Source organism: Quercus suber, unplaced genomic scaffold (assembly GCF_002906115.3).
Source record: "Quercus suber isolate HL8 unplaced genomic scaffold, Cork oak 2.0 scaffold_753, whole genome shotgun sequence".
Taxonomy (NCBI): Eukaryota; Viridiplantae; Streptophyta; class Magnoliopsida; order Fagales; family Fagaceae; genus Quercus; species Quercus suber.
In genome coordinates this window covers 211,723-235,232 of record NW_027070189.1, presented here as the reverse complement: position 1 = coordinate 235,232, position 23,510 = coordinate 211,723, and the positions used below count along the sequence as shown (strand labels likewise).

Genomic DNA, 23,510 nt, shown 5'->3' with positions numbered 1-23,510 from the left:
TTTTTTTTTTTTTTTATGAGAATTGAGAGAATAAAAGTTTAAAAAGAAGAAAGAAAAGATAGAAAATGTGGATAATGTGGCCGTTGATGTGGCTCAACAAGAGTGAAACAACAATAAATACTACACCGAAATCATACGGCTACATAGACTGAAATCATATTTTCAAAACGTGATTTTAAAAGGAATATATATTGAGAGTGTGCAAAATATAGGGTCCGTTTAGTATGTGTGTTTAAATAAAAATTTTCAGTTTTTTTTTTAAAATATGTGTAAGTGAAAAAAATGTGTAAAAATACGTATAATATTATTTAAAAACTGAAAACATGTATTTAAAATAATGTACCAAACATACCAATATTCTCCAAACCACATTCGGACAACCAAACCTGAAAATTTTAAGACATTACACCAAACCAAATACTAGTAAACTTGTCTCTAACCCTTAATCAAAAAATAAAAAATTGACAAACTTCGAATATTCACGAATTTTCAAAGAAATGTGGAAGTTCAAATCTTCCTCCCCCGTATATCTCAGATACCAAATATCTAGAGTTTCTTTTTGTATATTTTCTATTAATGGTTCTTTTTGTTACATCATGATTTAATTGTTACATCAAATTTAATTGTTGATTTAATTGAGATCTCATATTTAGTTATTTTGGTATTCCATTACTTGATTACAAGTTTTTTCCTTTATCTCATTGGTTTGATTTGATTTGGGTTAATAATTAGTTGTTTTGCAAGTTAGAATTTGATTTTTTTTAGTGATCCATTTAAATGTTAAACTATGAGACTTTACTAAATTTTGTTTATTTTTTAATCTTTCTGGGTGAGAAAATTTGTAGTTTTTGTAGAGAAAGTATTCTTAATAATTGTATTAGAAGTACTTTATAACTCCACTTATTCAAAGAAAAGCAAAGGTTAGTCAAACGAAAATAATTGGATATATTTTAACTTTTGCAATTGTATTTTCATTATTATTATTTTACAAATATGCATATATAGAAACTTAATTCTAATTGCTTATTGGACAATCTTTTTTGGTGGATGAATTTGTAATTTCCACAAAGAAAATAACCTCAATATATATTATCAACAACAAATTGTTTTCCTAATTGGTCTAGTTAATCATTGTTAATTTTTATTAATTTTTTAGATACATTTTTTGGTGTTTTGGATTGAAAGGTAGAAAAACTATGGTTTGAGAAAGTTTGTTTAAAACTAAAAGAATAATTTCCAAATTTTATATACTTTTTAATGATAAACCAAATGTTATAAATAAATTTTAGACGAAAACACCATTTTGTTCCCTACATTTTGAAGTCACAGTCAATTTGGTCCCTATATTTTGGTATTGGTCAATTTGGTCCCTAGTATTGTAAACTTACAGTCAATTTAGTCTCTGCCGTTAACTCACTAACAGAAAATACTTATGTGGCAAACAATTTGTACATTTGACATATTTAATATTAAAAAACTGGATCAGATGCTGATGTGTCTAAGTTTAAATCGCTATGTCAGCGCTTAGGTGGCAAAAAAAAAGCCACATAAACTTTAAAAAATAATTTTATTTTCTTTAATAATTTTTTCTGTTTTATATATATATATATATTTTTTCTTCTAAGTTTCTCACAATTTTCTTAACCTGGAAATATTTCATTTTTATTTTATTGATATTGGTTTTTTTCCTTTCTTGCAATTTCTTGGTAACCAAATAATAATTTAGTCCAACAATCTTAAATCAACATAGGCCATGTTGTTTCTAAAAGACTAAATCCTCACCTAAAAGAAAACCCAAATACAGATCCACCAAACCCAGTTTCAAACTAATTCTAGAAATTTCAAACAAAAGCCCCAAGTTCAAAGATTCAAACTAATCCTTTTTATATAAACAACTTCTATCACAAATTTTAACACTCATTTTTCATATACGCTTTTGTTTTGAAGTAAAATAATTTTAGGTGTTTGTTTGCATGTAAAATGTGGTCAAACTTATAAAATATTTTTCTTTAAACGTAAAATCTTTTATAAAAAGTTGTAAAACATTTTATCTTAATTTTTTTTTTAGAATACTAAATATTTAACACACACACTATAACTTCCCCTCATTTCATATGGTGGCTAGATCATCGGTCTAGTGGGTTGGGCAATAGATGCTAACAATCCAATGGTTGAAGACACTTTTCCGATGACTAATGTCAATGACTCAATGACCAGAGTCATTGTTCCAACGACTAGTGCTGCTGGTTTAGTGGCCAAAGCCACCATTTTGGAGACTAGTGTTGGAAGTTCAATAACCAAAGCCATTGTTCTTGCCACCAGTGCCAACAGTTCTCTGGCCAGAGACACCTTTTTAGCGACTAGTGTTGGAGGTTTGATAACTAAAGTTGCTGTTTTTGTCACCGATGCTAGCAGTCAGGTGGCCAAAGATACCATTTCAACTATAGGTGCTTGCAGTCTAGTCACGAAAGACACCTCTCCTACAGCAGTCACTGAAGCCACTGTTTCGGCACTAGTGCTGGTTAAGCCATCGATTTTTGGGATTTGCTTGAAAAAATTTACTTGTCATACATACCAGACACTTGAAAATTTTTTACATATAAAATATTTTACTTCAAAACAAACAAAGCATTAAAGAATAAGTAATTAGTGCTAAGGATACGATTGTAACTATTGAATTTATCAAAAAGCAAATTACAACAGAATTCTCATGATTAATATTTTTTGCTTTTATGTTTATTATTTACATTAAACAAAATCATCTCATTTTTAATATTATACAAAACTTTGATTTTCATATATAAAGATTTTCTATAACTTTGATGATTTTTTTTAATGAAATATTTATGTTCCAATCAATCATGATTTCTAGTACCTAGATAAATCATAGTTTGGTTTTTGTTACACTCATAAAATGAATAAATTATTACAATTTACAACCATATATAGTAAGCATTTATGCATAAACTTTAGAGTATAAATTGAAAAAGATACTTTTTCTCATGTAAACTCTTTACAGAGTTATTCTTTCTCTTATGTATATCAGCAAAGTAATGCTGCTGCATATGCCTTAGCTAGGAGAGCAATTTCTTCTTCATCTTTAAAAGTATGGATGGAGTCTATTTCTTCGGATTTTTTTTTTTTTTTGCAATTTAACACCATTTTTGTAACAATTTCGTTAGTTAGCATGTTTCTGAAAGTATTTAGGAAACTAGCATCTCAAGTCTCTTAGACTCAAGTTCAATGTAGGAATTCAAGCCTAAGAGACTCAAGTTCACATGGAACTCGAGTTTTTAAGACTTGAGTTCTATGGGAAGAAAACCAAATAAAAAAACACAAGAGTTGGACAGAAAACAACAGAGACAACAAAAGAAAACCCAATAAAAAAACCCAGAGTTAGACCAAAAGCAGCTAAGAGGAAAACAACAAACCCAAACAAGCTAAGAGAGCGATAGAGAAAAGAGTCAATCCAAAAACAAACCCAAGCTGTGTTGATGCTCACCGCCGCTCCGGTGATGCTTAAAGCCGCTTCGGTGGAGGAGAAGAACACGCTAGAGTTTTGGAGAAGAAGAAGAGCTGGAGGAGAAGATCTGATCCAATCAGGTATTTGTTTCGGGTTTTGTGTTTGGTTTTGTTCATGGGTTTTTGGGCTTGGAAGTGAAAAGTGGGATGGCAGGAACTCAGATTTGAAGAAAGAAAAAAAGGAAGGAAGAACAAGAAAGCTTCCAAGTCTCTGATTAGTTCTAGGGTTTTTGATTTGGTTTTGTTATAATGAACTCAAGCCTCACAAACTTGAGTTCCATGAGGAATCTTTCCAAAACATGCAACTCGAGTCTTAAAAATTTGAGATGTTAGTTACTTAAATAGTTTGTGAAACATGCTAACTAACAAATATGTTTGAAAAATGGTGTTACAAGGCAAATTTCCCCCAACTTTTACACACTATCAGTTGCATGTAGCTTTCAACCTCTATGCAGATTAATCCACTACGCAAATATTTCCAACCATTACTCTCTATTAGTTGCTACAGGGACCTTATAAATTGCCTAATTTTATCACCTTTTACCTTTGCACAAAGTTATTTGGTCCTGGGTTTGAGAAGGTTGCCATGGCCGGAGCAGAGTGGCCACTTGATTTTCCTGATCTTTCTTCATCAAAGCCCCAATTATTTTGAGTTTTGGATTTTTCAGAGTTACCCCTTTGGTTTCCATTTTCCCTCATCCATTCTCCATATTGTTTTGCCAAGTTAGAAGTCTGAGGTTGGTGTTGCAGTGCTTCTCATCATGGCCGAGCTATCCACATTGAAAGCAAAAGGTGGGAAGTCTTTCATACCTGAATGTGACCCACATTTTTTCTCCTTCAAGAGTAACGATGTTGCCCCCTCTTCGCAGTGGTTTGTCAAGGGATAAATCCACTCTGACTCTCATAAAACGAACTTGTTCTGACAGCCATGCCCTTTTGTCAGTCTCTATGTAGCGACCCAAACTATTTCCCAGGTCTCTTCCCACCTCTTCAGAGTAATTTTCAAATGGTAGGCCCCAAATCTGGACCCAAAATGGTGAGTGGGTGAACTGAATATTTGAAACAAAGAGACCTTTTCTCCATCGGCACAAGAGTAGCAAATTATTGTCAAAGTACCATGGGCCATTTCTCTCTACCTATTCCATCTGATATTTCGAGGAGAACTTGAACTGAAAAATATCCTTTCCAACATCTAGATTCTCAAATCAGAACCCATCTTCCAGGCGGCTCTGAGGGTGCTTTTTAGAGCTCGATGGTTCTAATGTCTGTCCGAGAGAAGTCTTCCAAAGAGGCTAAACATGCACTCTTCTATCAAGTCCGATCTGTTCATTATTGTGATGCGGATATCTGCTTCTTCTTCTTTTGTGAGGCTAAGGTGTTGAAGTCCTTCAATGACATTTTGGTCCATTTGGAGGAGATCAGTGGTATGGGGTTGTGGGCTAGGGAGGTGAGCACCTAGTATGGCAGTGGGTGTTTGAGAATGATAGGAAATTTAGACCCCAGTTGATAGAGTTAACAAGTTTTAAACCCAAATTATTAATTAAATTTATTATGAATAAAACTTGTTAAAACAAACAAACATCAATATCATGTCAAAATCATGCAGCGGAAAAATAAATAAGACAAGATATGATGACCCAGGAAAAACAATGAAACCAACCAGTTTCACAGGAAAAAACCTGGAGGAAAACCTTCCCTAAAAACAATCCACTATAGTAAAGAGAAGTTTCAAATATAGTACAAAACCTTTGTCCCTAGACTATACAATCCCCTTAGATGAACTCATAGCAGAAACCTTCTACCGCTTCAGAACCTCTAAACTCTTCAATATATCAACGCCACCCTTTGATGATGCACGAATCCCAATACGTGACTAACTAATTGTGCGAATCCTAGTACGCGACTTAATCACCAACTAGAAGAAGATTGTTGGCTACAAAGTTCTTCACTTCATCAACAATGAAGATCAAGAAGCACTTGGTTACAAAACCTAAGGCGCAAAGACGCAGTAGCTTCTTTTAGAGAGAATAAGGCATCGGTCACCTTTTGCATATGTTCTCCTTGTATTCTCTTATGTGATGGCCTCTAAAATAAGCCTTATATATGTCTAGGGTTGTGAAAAAAGAAGCCCTATACATATACATAAGCCTGGCCCAAAAATAAAAATCTAAATTCCCGTAACCTCGACAGATAACAAGTGTCGAGATTTAATGAATCTCAACAGATACAGCTATCGAAAAGGTGTCGAGGGGACAGAAGCTTTCTCAATCGATCGACCCGCTGTCGAGAAGCTATCGAGATTGCGATAAGAATCAACTGAAGAGTTCAACAAATAGCCAGTTGTCAAGGAGGTGTCGAGAAGCTATCGAACTTTAAAATTCAACACTTTCTCAATTGATTCTTGGACAGACTTGCATGGCTTTAACACTTGAACTTGAAACAAGGTTTCTTGAAGTATTAAACACATCCTAGATCTACCCAAATACAAGTAAAGTGCGTTTTGTCAAAGGATTAGCCAATTACATAAAATAGTGACATATGTTTCTAACATGTGAATCACATATGTCCTAACAGAGAAAAGGAAAGACCCTTAGAAGGGAGAGAGGGCTCGCAGGGAGGTCGAGAGGGAGAGTCTCCTACAGGGGAGAGACTTACTAAGTAGCTCACGTATGGGGCAGAAATTCAAAATGATGGTCAAATCGATAAGGGTGTAATGCCTAACGTGGCTGATAGGCTTGAAGGGATAGCTTCACAGTCAACAGAAAATCAGGGATGTAACCCAACAATTCCTAGATCAGAGAGCTCATCACGTGATACGCAGCGTGTGAACGCTTTAGAGGGAAATATCAGTGACGAGCTTTCATTAGTGGTCCTCCCCAATTCAGCCCCTTATGAGGCCCAAGAGATCTCTAGCCCCTTAAAGCCTTTGCTCGAAAAAACAATTTCTCTGGTTAGCCCCAAAGCTCCATCTGGCCCAAGTCAAACAAAACAGCCCAAAGGAAAAGTAAACTTAAAAAGAATAGCTTGAGACAAAGGGAAACAGGCCCATGGAAGTCCCACAAACACAAATAAGGCCTTATCAGGTAACAAAAGGTCAAGTAAACTGAACTTCTCCTTTGAATTAGATGAACAACTCACTCTAAAAAGGCTCTATGTAAGCCCCCCAGCAAACCCAGGTGCCTCCCCTTTCATATCGGCCGTAACTGCCAGGCAACACCGCTAGGCACAATGAATTCCATATATTGGAACTGCCGGGGAATTGGGAACCCCCGGACAGTGTTTTCGTTGCGCGATTACGTGCGACGGTGGAATCCCTATATTGTCTTCTTAGTGGAGACTAAATCAAAAACAAAACAAATGGAGAATATTAAATTTAAGTTGGGTTTTTCTAACGGTCTAATTGTCCCCAATCAGGGTCGTAGTAGAGGACTGGCCCTTCTCTGGTCTCAGGAAACAAATTTGGAAATTATCTCTTTCTCCAAACACCATATTGACGCCATCATCACAGATCAGCAGAGCAATTTTAAATGGAGATTCACCGGTTTTTACGGCCACCCAAATTCCCATATGAGGAAAGAGTCCTAGAACCTTCTCGAATACCTTAATGCTCAATGCTCCTTACCTTGGTTTTGTTGTGGAGATTTTAACGAAATTTTATCTTTGACTGAAAAATCAGGTGGAGCTATGAGACCACAGAGGCAAATGGAGAGCTTCCGCAAGGCTGTGAATATTTGTGGTTTCCAAGACCTCGGTTTCTCAGGTCCGAAATTTACATGGTGTAACATGCAAAGGTGCAGTAACAGAATCTATCTCATATTGGACAGAGCTTTTGCCAACTTGGAATGGATTAACCATTTCAAAAATACCAGGGTCCATCACTTTGCCGAGTCTACTCTGACCACTGCCTCTTAAGGTTTTCAGACTCTTGCTCTCTGCCTCCAACTAAAAAGCACCGTTTCCACTTTGAAGCCATGTGGGCTAAAAGGGAGGATTGTAAGGAGATCATTGAAGCTGCGTGGCAAGGGGGAAATTCCTTGATTACTTCGGAAGGTATTGCTTCCAATCTGTCTCGCTGTGCATCTGATTTAATGGCTTGGAACAAGGATGTGATTGGCAACATCCCAAAGAAAATTCAGGAGAAAAGAAAGGATCTTAACACCCTTACTGCGCAAGATCATGTGGCTCTCGTGGAGCAGAAATTGATGAATTAAGAAAGGATATTAATGAGCTTCTGGACAGTGAGGAAATATTATGGCATCAGCGTAGTAAAATTCACTAGTATAGAGAGGGTGACAGAAACACCAAATTTTTTCATGCTAGAGCTTCAGATAGAAGGAAGAAGAACACCATCTTGGGACTTTGGAATGATGAAGGTTACTGGTGTGAGGATAAAGATAGTATCTTAGCCACTGCACTAGCCTATTTTGACAAAATTTACACTTCTTCCTCACCTCAAGGCATCCTAGAGGTCACCAATGCCATCCCCACTCGGGTTACTAAGGAGATGAACGCTGAGCTTACCAGAACCTTCACCAAAGAAGAAGTAACTAGAGCTCTCCAACAACTCCACTCCACCAAAGCTCCTGGACCCGACGGTATGTCAGCCATTTTCTTTCATAAATATTGGAGTATTGTGGGCCCTGATATTACTACTATGGTTCTGAATGTGCTCAACCTCAATATGCCCTTAGTAGGAATTAACAAAACCAACATTTCCCTTGTTCCAAAAACCAACTACCCCACCAAAATGATAGAGTTTAGGCCAATCAACCTATGTAATGTAGTATACAAGTTTGTCTCTAAGGTTCTTGCCAACCGTCTTAAAGTCATTCTTCCTCATGTAATCACGGAAAACCAAAGTGCTTTTACCTCTGATAGGCTGATTACAGACAATGTATTGGTCGCGTTTGAACTCATGCACTATCTAAATCACAAATCAGAGGGGAAGGAAAGTTTTATGTCCATCAAGCTAGACATGAGTAAGACTTTTGATAGGGTGGAATGGGGGTTTGTTAAGAGTATAATGGAGAAATTGGGCTTTGATAGAAAATGGGTTAATCTTACTATGCAGTGCATCTCCTCTGTCTCGTATTCGGTGATCATCAATAATGAGGTTTTTGGAAGCATCACCCCTTCTAGGGGCCTCAGACAGGGAGACCCGCTCTCTCCGGGGCTTTTTCTCCTGTGTGCTGAGGGCCTTTCCGCTCTCATTCATCAAGCAGCTAGATATCAATCCCTTAATGGCCTCTCTATATGCCGGGGTTGTCCCACAATCACTCACATTTTCTTTGCAAACGATAGTCTGCTCTTTTGCAAGGCCAATACTACTAAATGCATGGAGCTTATTAACATTCTTAATGCCTATGAAAAAACCTCCGGTCAGAAGATCAATGTAGATAAGTCATCAGTCTTTTTTAGTCCGAATACCACTCCTGAGAGTAAGGATGGAATCTTAAGTATTCTCGGCCCTATGCAAGACACTAGGCATAAAAAATACCTTGGTCTCCTATCCTTGATTGGGAAATCAAAAATGCAAGTATTTGTGGAAATAAAAGAGAGAGTGGGGAAGAAGCTGGCTAGTTGGAAAGGTAAATTACTTTCAATTGGGGGTAGAGAAATCCTCATTAAAGTCGTTGCACAGGCTGTCCCAACATACACCATGAGTTGCTTCCAATTGCCTAAAACGTCGTCTGATGATCTTGAACGGATGATGCGGAATTTCTGGTGGGGCCAAAGGAATCAAGAAACAAAATTGGCTTTGGTGAGCTGGAAAAAGATGTGCAAGTCCAAACTCTTTGGGGGTATGGGATTCCAGAATGTCCAGGCCTTCAACTTAGCTCTATTAGCCAAACAAGGGTGGCGGATTCTCTCAAACCCCAACTCCTTAGTGGCACAGGTTTACAAAGCAAGGTATTTTCCCCATGATGATGTCCTAAACTCTAAAAAAGGTAGCAATCCAAGTTTTACGTGGAGGAGCACTCATAATAGCTTGGAAGTTTTAAGAAAGGGCACTCGATGGAGGGTGGGAAATGGTAAACGAGTCCACATTTGGGAGAATAGATGGTTGCCAACAAAGTCCACTCACATGGTAATCTCCCCCCCTCCCAAACCTTTCAACAACTTCCCAATGGTTTCTTCTCTCATTGATGACGACGCTAAATGGTGGAAACCAGACCTTGTGAAGTCCTTGTTCCTCCCTTTTGAAGCCTCCACCATCCTTAGAATCCCTATCAGCTTTAGCCTTTCAGAGGATAGCCTAATCTGGTTGGGAAACAAAAATGGTTCGTTTACAGTTAAAAGTGCTTACTACATCGCTGCCAAGCTGGTTGAACAAGGTGAGCATATGGAAGGCACTTCTAACTGCTCGGCCTTGCCACTTTGGAGGAAAATATGGTAGCTCAAGGTCCCTCCTAAGGTTAAGATTTTTGCTTGGTGTGCCTGCATGAATGGTCTTCCCACTTTGTATAACCTCCACTACAGAGGCTTAAACTCCACTGGCTTTTGTTCTTTATGCGATAAGTGCATGGAAACCACTACTCATGCTCTAATTCACTGCGTGCATGCTAGGGCCACTTGGGCTTTGTGGCTGGATTGTCCTTTTAAATTTGCTGGCACAGAAATAGACATTTTAGACATTGCGGGTCAGATTTTTGAGAAAGGAACCTCCAAGGACCTAGACACCTTCTTCATGACTGCTTGGTCCATTTGGGGTAATAGGAACCAAGCTATACACAATGATGCTGGTATTACTCCAATGGATATGTGGGATTCAGCCAGGAGAGCTTTGCTTGATTTCAATAATGCCTATGCTCAGTCCACCTTATTCTCCCTTGCCTCCCAGCACAAGTGGACAACCCCTCCCTCAAGTTTCTTTAAGATTAATGTAGATGGTGCTACCTCGGCAAATGGTGGGAACTCATGTATAGGTGTTATCATCAGAGACAGCACGAGTACCCCAATTGGTGCTCTAAGCAAGCCTCTCCCATTGGATTTCTCTGCCGAGGTGACTGAAGCCTATGCACTCCTCCAAAGTGTCATCTTCGCATCAGAAATGCAGGTATCTTGCGCCATTTTTGAGTCAGATGCCTCATCAGTAATTCAAGCCCTCTCTTTGGACTGCACAGGTAGTGAGTTTGGTCATATCATTCATGACATCCAGTCTTGCTATTCATTCCTTCTCTTGCTATTCATTCAAGCACTTGAAAAGAACCAGCAACAGAGCAACGCATGTATTAGCCAAAGAAGCAAAACTCTCTGGGCTAACTCAGGTTTGGAAGGGTGTCACCCCCCTTCCCATCCAGCAGATTATTAGAGAGGACGCTCTGTAATTTTTCTGGTTGTATTTGTTTGTTTTCTCATGCTTTGTTGTATTTCTTTTTCAAGTTGGAATGTTATTCTTCCAAGTTTCCCATCAAAAAAAAAAAAGTTATATGGTCCTCTGTTCCTTTTGGAATAAAATTATGGCTGCTGCTGCAGTTCGGTTGACTGGTAACAGAATTATTACAAGGCAACTCATCTAGCGTTGGTGACATTGAGGGAAACCTTTTTTTTTTCTTAAATGTTATTAGAATTTGATATTTTTCCCAATCAATTATCAGTATTTAAAAGTGCAGAATTTGTAAAACTTTCAAATCTGTATAGCCTTACTCAAGCATTTTGGGGTCCACATCCAGAGACTACCAAAAATTGCCACTCGAATTTCTCAACCTTTATACTACATAAAGAATGATGATTTTGTTGCTCATACAAATCAAATTATACAACATTTATATCGAAACAGAGAAGCTGGACATTGGAGTCAGTCCTACTTCAGAAAACTGAAGATGAAACGAATTTGACTCATTCAGCAGCAAAATTTTTCTTCTTTTCATTTTCTTTTCCGCTAGGCTACAGTCATGGATGGTCAATGAAGAAGCTATAGTCATGGCTTACAAGCCCAGCCTACACTTTACAAAATTTGCGAGTGGATTATCAGCCACTGAATGCCCCCTTATGCCCCTTCCAACCAAGCCTATACAATACAGCACATTTTTAGCAGTTTCTGCACATCACACTCACCAGCTAGATGTAAGAGTAACAATTTAGAGAAGCCCATCATCCCTATAATCAGTACTCTATACGCAACCGCCGCATTTCTGATTTAAGGGTTGAAAAAAACTAAATTATTTCAAATGAGTTATCATTTTTGGACAGCCAATAGTAACATGATAAATTGCATAACCACAAATTGCTTAACATCAATCCGTTTGAATAGTCATCAAATTCATTTATCACAACTTTACAGGTGACAGGAAGACACCAACAACTCTAGATGCATAAAAAATAATGGACTAAGCAATGACTTGTGTTGGACAAATGAGGCACCATACTTGCCAAAATAAATTAATTAATTAAGGCTCATACCTTGAGTAGAACCTCAGGACTTGCATTTTGCCAAGTTAGCAATTCCACGTGCAACTTGGGATAGAAAATCAGGATGCCCACATCTCACAATTCCTAGCAAAGCCTTAATTCCGCCTTCAGACCTCAGCTTCATCTGTAACTTCTCTACAGATTGAAGGGGTAAGGAAAATAAATATCAGCAAAGCATATTTAAACTTAAAAAAAAAAAAAAAAAAAAAAAAAAAAAAAAAAAAAAAAACTAGCTTCATAGAAAGTGTGAGGACAAAAGGTTCAAATAAGTAAAATACTGAAGAACGAAGATCTTCTAAAAAGCTTATATAACAGCAATGGGTATCTTCAAGATAGACCAACCCTCTCTCTCTCTGGATTTTTCAGATCACAATTGTTCTTAACAAATTTCAGCAGAAAAATAAGTACAAGAAATTAAAATAATATTTTACATTAAATATTTGAAAACCGACTTCAAAAGTTTTCTCTCGCCCACTAGATTCTACTATTAGAAAGCAAATTAAATCACATAGAAAATTAGTACTGCAGAGAGAATATTATTTAAGGCAATCTTTCTTTATATTCTATTATCAAGAAAAGAAAATAAAAATAAGATCTTTAAAAAATTAGAAGATTACGATGATGCACTTTTTGTCATAAGCCAAAGGTATCTCCTCCTTAAAATGCAAGAGTTCTAGCCTAGATCTTCAGCCCAAAAAAAGTTCTAGACTAGATTAGATGTGCTTCCCAATTGTTGTCATGCCCAAGAATTCTAGCAAATTTCTCAACATATACTTTCTCAAAAGCTAAATGGCATGAATGAACAAAACATAAGAGCATCTGTAATAGATGTTGAAAAAAAATGTCATTTTGACACACCAAAAACTTACTTTATTATTTTACCATCTTATTTTACAATATCTCATTTATTAGATGTTCTATCATTCAATTCTATACATTAAAATAATTTTTACTACACATTAAAATAATATATTATCTCCTCCCTCTCATCACCATTAACAACATCAACCACAACAACGGCACATCCACCACTGCCGCAACAACACCGATAGCCACTACCAGCACAACCACAACAAACCACCAAGACCCACCACCATTCACCACCATTCACATAGAAAAATACCGAGAACCACCCCAAAAACCCATACCAAACCAACCGAACCGCCACCATAGCACTGCCAAACATCACATGATTCACAACAAAACCACCAAACCCATGATCAACGACTAACCATTGCCGAGTATCGCAGCAAACTAAAAAAATCTAAATATCAACCAAAACCCATTGATCCAAACCATGATCAACCACTGACCCAAACCACAAAACGCACAAAATCAACCAAAACCCACTGACCCAAACCTCAATCCATCAGACCATCAAACCCTAACCTCAATCCCTAACCATCAAACCACCATCACGCGAAGTACCAGCCAACCAAACAGCTAGCTGCCACCAATTCTCAAACCAAAACCCAGCAACTCAGCAACCTGAAACTCAAACCCAAAACCCCCTCCCAAGGACCAGACCCATCAACTCAGCAACTCGAAACTCAACTCAGCAACGGCACATCCACCACTGCCGCAACAGCAACCACCAACAACCACTGCCGCAACCCACCTCGCCACGACCCAACTCGCTGCCATACCCACGACCCACATCTTCACCTGACCCACGCCAGAATATACCCACATTGGAACCCATCCTTTACTAGAGAAAGGGCGATTAGACAGAGAGGGAGGAGAGAGAGCAAGCTCTGGAGAAGTAGAGATGGAGTGGCTGAGTAGGATGAGAGAGAAACCAAAGTAATAAAAAAATAATTAAGTACAAATGCCATTTGAGTCCGTACCGTGGCAAAATGCAACGGTACTGTAGCATGTTGCAAAAATTTGGCACATTTGAAAAAGCTCCGTTTTTGTGTTTAGTGTGCCAAATGTGCCAAATATTTGGCATTTGGCACATCTGCTGTGGATGCTCTAACAAAGAAGAATATGCAAATTTAGTATACCATTGCCACATAGATTAGCAATAACTCCAGCAACCATGCGTAGGGTTTGAGGATCCTCAGCATCAGCTGCTGTCATTGATAAAAGACTAATTTCCCCTTCAAGCATTATAAGTTCTTGATTGGCTTCTGCAATTCCAGAAAGGAAGCAACTTAAAAATTGATATCCAAATGAACAAATCCTAATGCAATAGTGATTAAAGTCAAACTAAAGTACAAAAGCTCCTAAAGTCTCAAACATAAGGAAAAATATAAATGCAAAATTACCATTCATAGCAAGATTGGCAATTGCACCAGCTGCTACTCTGCGAACAGTTTCATCTTCAAAGCTTCTAAGAAGCATCAGTAAGGAAGTAAGGCCACTAGATTCAATAAATTTTTTTCTGATTGGCTTCTGCTTTTTACATGGCAAGCACATATCATTGATCATTCTAACTGTAAGGACTGTGTTTGAGCACTTCTTCTATTAGATGAGTGAACTCCAACCCAACTAGCCCAATACAATAAATTTATAGATAATGGGTTTAAGAACTAGGCCTTAGTGAGGGTTACAACAACTAGACATGGTTATGAGTGGATTGAATAATAAGGACGTGGACTAAAGTGTGAAATTCCGTCGTTGGCCCTTATCTAAGGAGCTTGTTGTTCTCATTATTTCTACAGTGCTTGGTTACAAAGGTTTCAAAGATGATATAAATTGCTAGCGTATTCTCTGTTTCTCATTCCCTCCCCCCTTTTTCCTGGAAGATTTCTTACATTATATATCTCATTTCCGTTGATCTTGACCCTCCATTTGTTGATCATGCAGGTCACTACTCAAGTGTTTGTTCCATTAGCCGTCTTCCCAAACCTTCTGTGAGTTGCAGCAACCTATGCAGCACTGTTTAGTGGTCATTTCCTCATTAATGCGGCCAGAACGTTAGTTGTTTTAATGTAGAGGTGACAGTTTCTCCTTGAATTACTCCTCCACCATACTCCCATGGCTGACTCATTGTACTTGTCCTTTTTCTTGGGATGCTCTGGGAGGCTGCCTTTGATGGTGTGCCACTCTTCTCTTTTATGATCTCGGTTGGCCGAGAACAGGATTGTCCTCGGTGATGTTTCTTGACAATTTGGACTTTCTTCATTCGTCCTCGAACATTTCTTCCTTCTCGGCGTGGGCCTTGGACTTAGTATAAAATGGGCCGAGGTTGCCAAATTCTTTGACCCCACACTAACAATAAATTAAAAGAAGGCAACAGGAAGAAATGCATCTAAAGAAAAATAGTATGTGCGCTAAGATATCAAATCATTTTAGGAACTTAGAAAGTATTTAAGGGATTCTTAAATGATTCTTTTCTACTCACAGACAACCTTAAAGGATCATAGCAAGTTAGCAACACACTCTAGCAAGGATGTAATAGTTTTGGTAAATGCATGGTATCTTAGCAACAATGCAACTATATATAGGATTATAACAAAGAAACACCTGGTATAACTCTTTGTTAATGTTACACCGCTTAATAACTTTTTATTGAGTTAATATTTTGAAAATCCTATAGTTGAATTACATATCTTCTTTGTTCTTGACACCAAATTTCATGTTAGTTGACAGTCAAATGTTATTTACTATTTGATCTAAAAACTAATGTTTTGTGTATAATTTTGAAGTATATAAAATTTGAAAGATAAACATTTTATATAAGACATTTAATAATCTATGATCATATTGATATTTTACCAGCATGAAGGATATAAGAAGACAATGTAATCTAACAGTGGATTTGTCAAAAATATGTCCAATTGAAAGTTATTAAGTATTGTAACAATGACAAAACCTATACCAAGTGTAACTCGAACCTAGTATGTGTGTGTACTACCATTGATAACTATAAGAGGTTATTATTATTATTATTATATCAATTGCTGTGGTAAACTCTTTGATACTGTGCTTTTTGAAAAAATAGTAGTTTCAAAAAGTGCGATACGAAACTAAGTGTTTTTTTTTTTTAACAGAGTATTTGGTGAAAGCTGTTAAAAGTGCTTTATGAAAAATCTGAATGTTTGGTTAGCACTTATCAAATTTGCAGTTTGAAGTGTAAATTACCATAACGGACAAAATATATATGGCAATTATTTGTTTTAATTATAAATTTTGATTAAATCTAAGCACACAACATTTGTATAAAAATTTCACAACAAATTTTTTTTATGACAAGCTATTATTAAATAATAATAAATATGATGTATGATGGAGTTAAGATGAGAATCAATAACTTGTCGCTTGAGCATTATTATGAAATTACTGTAAAAATATTGTGTTAATAACATCACAAATTTATATATTTTTTATTTTTGTACATTGCCTTACATAGTTACATTACAGCTGACACAAGAAACCAACATAAACACTAACCTTCTTTTCTTCTCTCTCTCTCTCTCTCTCTCTCTCTCTCTCTCTCTCTCTCTCCCCTTCTCTTTTTCTTTCTCTCTCTCTCTCTCTCTCTCTCTCTCTCTCTCTCTCTCTCCCCTTCTCTTTTTCTCATCCACTCATTTCTTCTCATTCCCATAAAAATCTTCTCATTTTCCTTCTCTTATTATCCTCCAGAATCTTCCATCCACTCTTTTTTCTTTTTGGTAATAAAAAAGAAAGGGGTGCAACATGCGAACTTCCTAGGAGATCACCCAACCTAGTACTACTCTCGTCCAAACACGCTTGATGGGATCTAGTGCATTAGTTTTGGTATGATCGCACCCTATCCACTCATTTCTTCACCCTCCCTCTCTTTCTTCCTGTAACCCCAAAGCAACTCTAGGGGTTTATGGCTAATTAATATAAACGCATCTCTCTCTCTTTAAACCCAAAACCAATTCCAATCTATCTCTCCATAACCCCAAAAATTCTAATTCCTAAACCCATGACCTAGATCATTGCAATTTGCTTATCTTTGTAGGATTTTCTATAAGTATTTTGTGGTCAAATCATTGCAGTTTGCTTATCTTTGTATGATTTTCTGTGGACATCACTATTTTGTGGTTAGATTATTGCAATCGTTTATCTTCGTATGATTTTCTTCTAAATATTTTTGTGGTGAAAGAGTTGGGTAAAGTGGAGCTTTCATGAGAAAGCTAAGGGTATTTTAGAGATAAAAAGCAAAAATTCCAACGGTTATGTTATTGTGATTTCTATATTTTGCAATTGCAGCTCAGCTAGTGGAATACTTATTAGAGTCTATCTAGTTGGAAATTTCAAGTATTGTTATTCAAAATGATGTGAAAACTATGATTTTAAAAAGTGTTGTGAAAATTTATGTTTGAAGTATTCATAATACAAAAAAATGTATTATATACCATGTTTTAAATAACATATTTTAAAATGTGAAAATATATAATTGTGTGTTTGGTATGTATGTGTTTTTTTAAAAAACTAATGAGTATAGTAAAAGTATTATTATTTTATTTGAAGAGAGAGAAAATTCTCTCATCCTACAATTTGGTATGTGTATGTGTATGTGTATGTGTAGTCATATCAGGTGGGGCCTATAATTTTTAACATATTTACAAAAATGTTATAAAGCAATGTTATTAAAAAACTGAATATTGGTATGGATAAATTCTCTAAATATAATATTCAAATACCCTAAAATAAAAATCGTAATTCAAATACGCCTAAATTCTTACCAGATACTTTTTTATCTTTTTGGGAAAAGCACGTTTATGAAATTTTACCAAACACCCAAATTTAGCTAAATTCACATTTAGAGACTGAAAATGTGCTTTTTTTCTTTTTTTTTCTTTTTCTCAAAAAGCTGAACCAAATGAGCACAAAGTTTAATAAAACTACACTAGCATACTTGTCTAATTTGATTGCTCTTAAATGACCTTTTGTGAAAAGTGTGGAGTCAAATACAGCATTACCATCCCATCCAAAAAAAAAAAAAAAATACAACATTACCATCATGTTGAATTTAATTATCTCTCGAAACAAGCAAATATTATTTAAATTTTATTAACCAATACAAATATTAAATATACAATAATTTGGCGTTTGGGTTTGAATGAAAACTTGAAACTAGATTTAGTGGGCACATAACATAAGGATCGTATCAAAGTCAAGTTCTACTCCTAGTTGTTTATCAAAAAAAAAAAAAAAAAGTCCTACTCCCAGACTCCTAGTTACAGCCCGCCTCAAACTAACAAAAAAAAACCCTAACAAAAAACCCAGCCGCCTCTAAACTGAAGCCCACCAGCCACCCACAATCAACCCTCCTCCTCCTCCTCCTCCTCCGGCGGCGAAGCCACCATGCTTTTCTTCACCACTACCATTATTATTATTATTAACTGAACAACATCCCCTTCTTTCTTCTACTTTCTATTCGGTCGGATTCGGTTTTTCATTAAATCTCACTCTTTGCAATGGCGAGCAATACTTTGTCACTCAGAGGCCCTGCTCTACAGTTTGCACGTCCCACCTCTCCCGATAACTATAAGAGGTTAATCTTATTATTATTTTATCAAATTGCTGTCACTTTCTTACTTTGTTAAGTGATAAATCCACTATTATACAATTTTTTTTATTTTTTATTTTTATATTATCTGATCGTGATCCTTTTTTTTTTCGTCGTGGTGGTTGTTTCTCGTCACTTTAACATGAAACAGAAATAGGAAATTTTATGTGGGGTCTAGTTAATTCTGATAAAATTTTTTTGACGGTTGAATAAGAGATTTGAGGTTTAATCCTCGCTTACACCAAAAAACTTGTTAGTATTTCAGTTTAATGATAAAAAAATATAATCAGGAGCGGCGTCATAGGTTAAAATTCTCTTAAAAAATAGGAAATTATATATATATATATATTAGCTATTAGGACGAAATTAGAATGTAGTATTTGTTGGTATCCTTAAAGCGCGTAGACAAACACACACATTTTGTGCTATGTTTGAGTTTCACAAACCTGTGAGCTGCATCTGCATCTAATTGGGTTTTTTGAGACTATGGAATGTTGTGTCTAGGTTGTTGGTTGTGAGGCCAAAGTGGAACTCCTGACTGGTTTTAGTAGAATGTAAACTGACGTGATAATGAATGTAATCAATGCAATATCAATAATATGTTAACGGAGGCATCCATAGTTTAAATTCCCCTTCTCTAACTGTCAAATTATAAATTAAGTCGAGTAAATGAAGATTTTTGTGACATGAAGACATGCTAATAGCTTCCTCTTTGTTGCTTATTTTTGGTTGATTGCACATCATCCTCTTCAAAGCTGAGAAATTGGTAGTGTGTATATAATGTGTTTGGCGGATTTTTGGATTTTAAATTTGATGGAAATCCTAACAGTAGAGGGCAAAGTGCTTATTAACAATAACTCAGGGGAACAGTTCTCCGTTTGAAGTTTAGGATGGACATTGTATCGATTTTGAAAAGGATAGTATAGGTTCCTTTGCCATTGTTAATGCTTACTTTGGCTATTTTTTGTTAGTCCAGGATGCAGGAGAAATCTTGCGGCAAGCAACTGGAAAAAATTTTCTTGGTTAAAAACTGAAAAGTCTTTGTTGTGACCGCTGTGTTAAGCTTTTGTTTTGAGAATCAAATGAAATACAATTTCTGCTCAGCCGCATAGTCTTGTCACTTGTGTACATTTGATTTATTTTTGCAATTAATTTCTCTTGGTTTGTTACTTTTTTACTTAGCCTTTTAGACATATACTTGATCTTTATAGATTGATTTATATTTGTATGGAGGGCTGTCCCTTTGCTGAACTCTAATGCTAGCAAGTGCTGGCATGAAACTTGAGAAAGGGGCCAAGTCTTCTTGCCAAAAACTTTGTTTTGCTAATTTTGCCAATTTCATTTTTTCTGTTGCTATGAGGTAGGAATGCAAAGTGGAGGTCTCCGCAAGCGGCTGTAATACCTAATTTCCATCTTCCAATGCGCAGTTTGGAAGTTAAAAATAGGTAAATTATCAAATGACTTTTTCTCCATATAGATGCATTTTTCATATCAAATATCTGGGCTGTTGTGCCATCTGTAGTGCCTTGTATTTAATGTTTTAAATGTCTGGTGTGTGAATCTGTATTGTACTTATAGTTTTTCAGAGATCAGCTCTGCTTTAATTAGGTTCTGAAAGAAAAGCTTATATATTCAATATTTCTTTCATACCATCTGCATTTAATGTCCCTAGACTGAAGATATATACACTCTCTTAATTCAAGAGGCTGATGTTGGTGCATTCTCTGTATACCCCCTGTATACTTGGAAGTTTTTTGCTTTAATAAAAATTGTTCCAATATATATATGTATATGCTCTCCCCCTGAATTGTTCAAATGGAGATTCTAAGTTCAAATAACTGAGGCACCACATGAACAGCATCTAAATCTATGCCCAAATATCCATTGCTGGCTGGTGAGTATTGGAGTCATTTGTCTGGTATTGTGAATTGATCAAGTAAAATAAATTTTTTTGGTTGTCTTACTGACTGCTGGTAGTGTACTGGTCAGTTTGTACAAATTACATAATGTTGTGTATTTGTTCTGGTGTAAGTGTGTGGTTGTGTTTTAACAAATCTAACATCAGCAGTAAATAAAATGATGGAACATTTTAATTTGTTTTGAAAGAAATAGTAGTACTGTAGCGGTTGTCTTTAGATATCCCTTTTTTTTTTTTTTTTTTGGTGTAGTGAGAATTGGTGCTTCAGATATTATTTATTCTCTTACTATGTTTTCAGGACATCAACAGATGATATAAAGGCTCTTAGATTGATAACAGCCATCAAAACTCCATACCTACCTGATGGTAGATTCGATCTAGAAGCATATGATGACTTGGTGAACATGCAGATTGTCAATGGCACTGAAGGTATTATTGTTGGTGGCACAACTGGTGAAGGCCAATTGATGAGCTGGGATGAACATATAATGCTTATTGGCCACACAGTAAACTGTTTTGGTGGATCAATTAAGGTTATTGGAAACACTGGAAGCAATTCCACAAGGGAAGCAATTCATGCTACTGAACAGGGTTTTGCTGTTGGAATGCATGGTGCCCTTCACATTAATCCCTACTATGGCAAAACCTCCAAGGAGGGAATGGTTTTTCACTTTGAAAGTGTTCTATCAATGGGTCCCAGCATTATATACAATGTGCCTTCACGGACTGGCCAAGATATTCCCCCACATGTAATTCACACAATAGCCCGGAGTGCTTACTTGGCTGGTGTTAAGGAGTGTGTTGGAAATGATCGGGTCAAACAGTATACAGATAGCGGTATAGTAGTGTGGAGTGGGAATGATGATGAGTGTCATGATTCTAGATGGAGCTATGGAGCGACTGGGGTGATATCTGTTACTAGCAACCTGGTTCCTGGATTAATGTGGGAACTTATGTTTGGAGGAAAAAACCCTTCACTGAATGCAAAGCTGATGCCTCTGATGGAGTGGCTTTTTCATGAGCCAAATCCCATTGGCTTAAACACGGCTCTTGCTCAACTTGGAGTTGTGAGGCCAGTTTTCAGGCTCCCATATGTACCTCTTCCTCTGGCAAAGAGGGTAGAGTTTGTTAATTTGGTGAAGGAAATTGGCCGGGAGAATTTTGTAGGAGAAAAAGATGTTCAGGTTCTCGACGATGATGACTTTATCTTAATTGGTCGGTATTAGTTTGTTTTACTAGTTCTGGATATTTGGTTTGGGTTTTGAAGTGCTAGTTTGAGTTTGTCTTTTGGTTTTCTCACCCATTATAAATTCATAAAAAGTTTCTTTAGATTTTTTTTTTCAAGCTTAAACTTATTTAGGAGATAATCCATAGTATCCTATGGTAGGTATCAGCATAATGTCTATATATATAAAAAAGGTATTAAGTATAATTTCTATGGAACATTTCCACTGATTTCCTTTTTGCAGGTGAGTCTGTTGCTGAACTCAAGTCAACTCCAGAGTCCAGACAACCAAAAATAAATTTAAAAAAAAATGTAAAGAAAAGGAAAATAAAGTGGAGGAGAGAGAAGACATTGAGATTAGACTACCCCAAAAGATCAAAGAACAGACCCCTATTCCTTCCTATTCTTCTAATTAATTTCTGCAAAAAGCAGTATATATTATTCATTTTAGTGATTGTTGTTGCTGTTTCTGTTGTTGAGAGAGCTTTGTTTGGAGCTGAAATAACAGGGCCTGATTCTCTTGGTGAAGCAGCAAACCTTTCTGTCTCAGCTTCTCGTTCTCTTCTATGATGCTTGGGTTCACCATGAACAATTTCAAGTTCTTCCCATCTTCATTACTCTCACCCTTTTCTTCTCCTTTGCTTTTTCTTTCAAAACTCTTCTTCTCCTGTTAGTTTACACAACTTTGTTGTTAGAGAGAGAGAGAGAGAGAGAGAGAGAGTTTACAAGGAAAGAACCTGTTAAGCCGGCGAACTCTAAGGTTGTCCCTTTGACAGTCTTGGATGTCGAAAACTAGAAGACAAGGGATAGACGAAGTGTTAGTGAACATCTTGTTTTTTTCTCTGAAACTTCGTTTCCTGACTTGAGAAAGAGTTTCTTCGATTCTAGAATAAAAAGGGAGGGAGAGAGTGAAAGCTATAAGAGAGAAAAAGGTGGTTTGTAAGAGAAGGGCTTCTTGGACTTTAAATAGGAGAGTCGTTAGTAAGAGTCATACAGCTTAGATATTGTGTTTGTATGGGCACATGGAGAGAGAGAGAGAGGCTTTTCGTAGCAATGATGGCAATGATGGCACAAAGACTCACGAGTACAAAGGCCATCAATAGGTGTAGAATGCAGAAGAAGAACAAGGTGAAGAAAAAGGCTTCCTATTCTTTGGCCTTTTCGATTATTGAAGGGAAACCTTAAGAGCTGCATCTTTATCATGTAAGAATGTAATATATAAACTGTGTTACAATGAATTATAACATGAGTATATATAGGCGACTAAACTTTCAATTATTAGTACAAATAGGAGTGGTTTAAGCTTATTACATTGGATTAATATGTTTAATATATCTCTATTAGTCTCCAATGCCAAAGATTGTGTTGCAAAGTGCCGAAAATAAAATTTCAACATTCTCAGAACAATAGACAGTGCTGACATTAACATTCTACATGTGGTTCAGTTCCAATGGCATTATCAGTTTTATACTGAGAAGACTACTTAAGACTATAAACAGAAATCACAGACGGATGAGAGATCCAAGAAAAGCAGAAAATGAATAGTGAAAAAGGAAAAACATACTTCTCAACCAGTTGTACAAGTTTCACCAATTCCTCTTCAGAACAAACAATGTCTAAGAAATCATCAATCACTGTTGTAAGAACCCCATTTTTGGCCACGATATTCGAGACAAAGGCTGCTGCACCACAGAAGTAACAGTAAGCTCGCATCTGCCTCGCAAACTTTAGTTTTGTCTAATCTGCTCTCTGTAACCCACCTGCTTACATGAGAATGGAAATTTTACAAACAAAAGATGATATTATGTTTCCTTTTATTATCTAAAGCAAGAAGCTATCTCAATGACTAACAATCTAAGAAGAAAAAGGAAAACCAATGGTTCCAGACTAAGATGATTTTTAGCGAAAAATTTGAGAAAAAAAAAGGAAGGACTGAAAGTTGC

At 36.4% G+C, this 23,510-nt stretch overlaps 1 protein-coding gene and 1 pseudogene across 1 annotated transcript; one reads left to right on the top strand and one right to left on the bottom strand.

The window, feature by feature from the left end:
• Nucleotides 1–11,288: 11,288 nt before the first annotated feature.
• On the bottom strand, nucleotides 11,289–14,297 carry LOC112027064 (kinesin-like protein KIN-UB; annotated as a pseudogene).
• A 3,740-nt stretch (nucleotides 14,298–18,037) lies between these two features.
• LOC111984095 (4-hydroxy-tetrahydrodipicolinate synthase, chloroplastic-like) lies at nucleotides 18,038–21,671 on the top strand. The gene is made up of 3 exons (XM_065766866.1): nucleotides 18,038–18,409; nucleotides 19,789–19,869; nucleotides 20,641–21,671. The coding sequence occupies exons 1-3, from the start codon at nucleotides 18,333–18,335 to the stop codon at nucleotides 21,566–21,568; spliced, it is 1,086 nt and encodes a 361-aa protein (XP_065622938.1). The 5' UTR covers nucleotides 18,038–18,332; the 3' UTR covers nucleotides 21,569–21,671.
• The last annotated feature ends 1,839 nt before the right edge of the window (nucleotides 21,672–23,510 follow it).

Excerpts from the sequence above, each read along its gene's own strand:
- LOC111984095 (XM_065766866.1), top strand. The coding sequence starts at position 18,333 with ATGGCGAGCAATACTTTGTCACTCAGAGGCCCTGCTCTACAGTTTGCA. Across the intron at positions 18,410-19,788 it reads TCTCCCGATAACTATAAGAG|GAATGCAAAGTGGAGGTCTC; the intron begins GTTAATCTTATT and ends GCTATGAGGTAG. Across the intron at positions 19,870-20,640 it reads AGTTTGGAAGTTAAAAATAG|GACATCAACAGATGATATAA; the intron begins GTAAATTATCAA and ends CTATGTTTTCAG.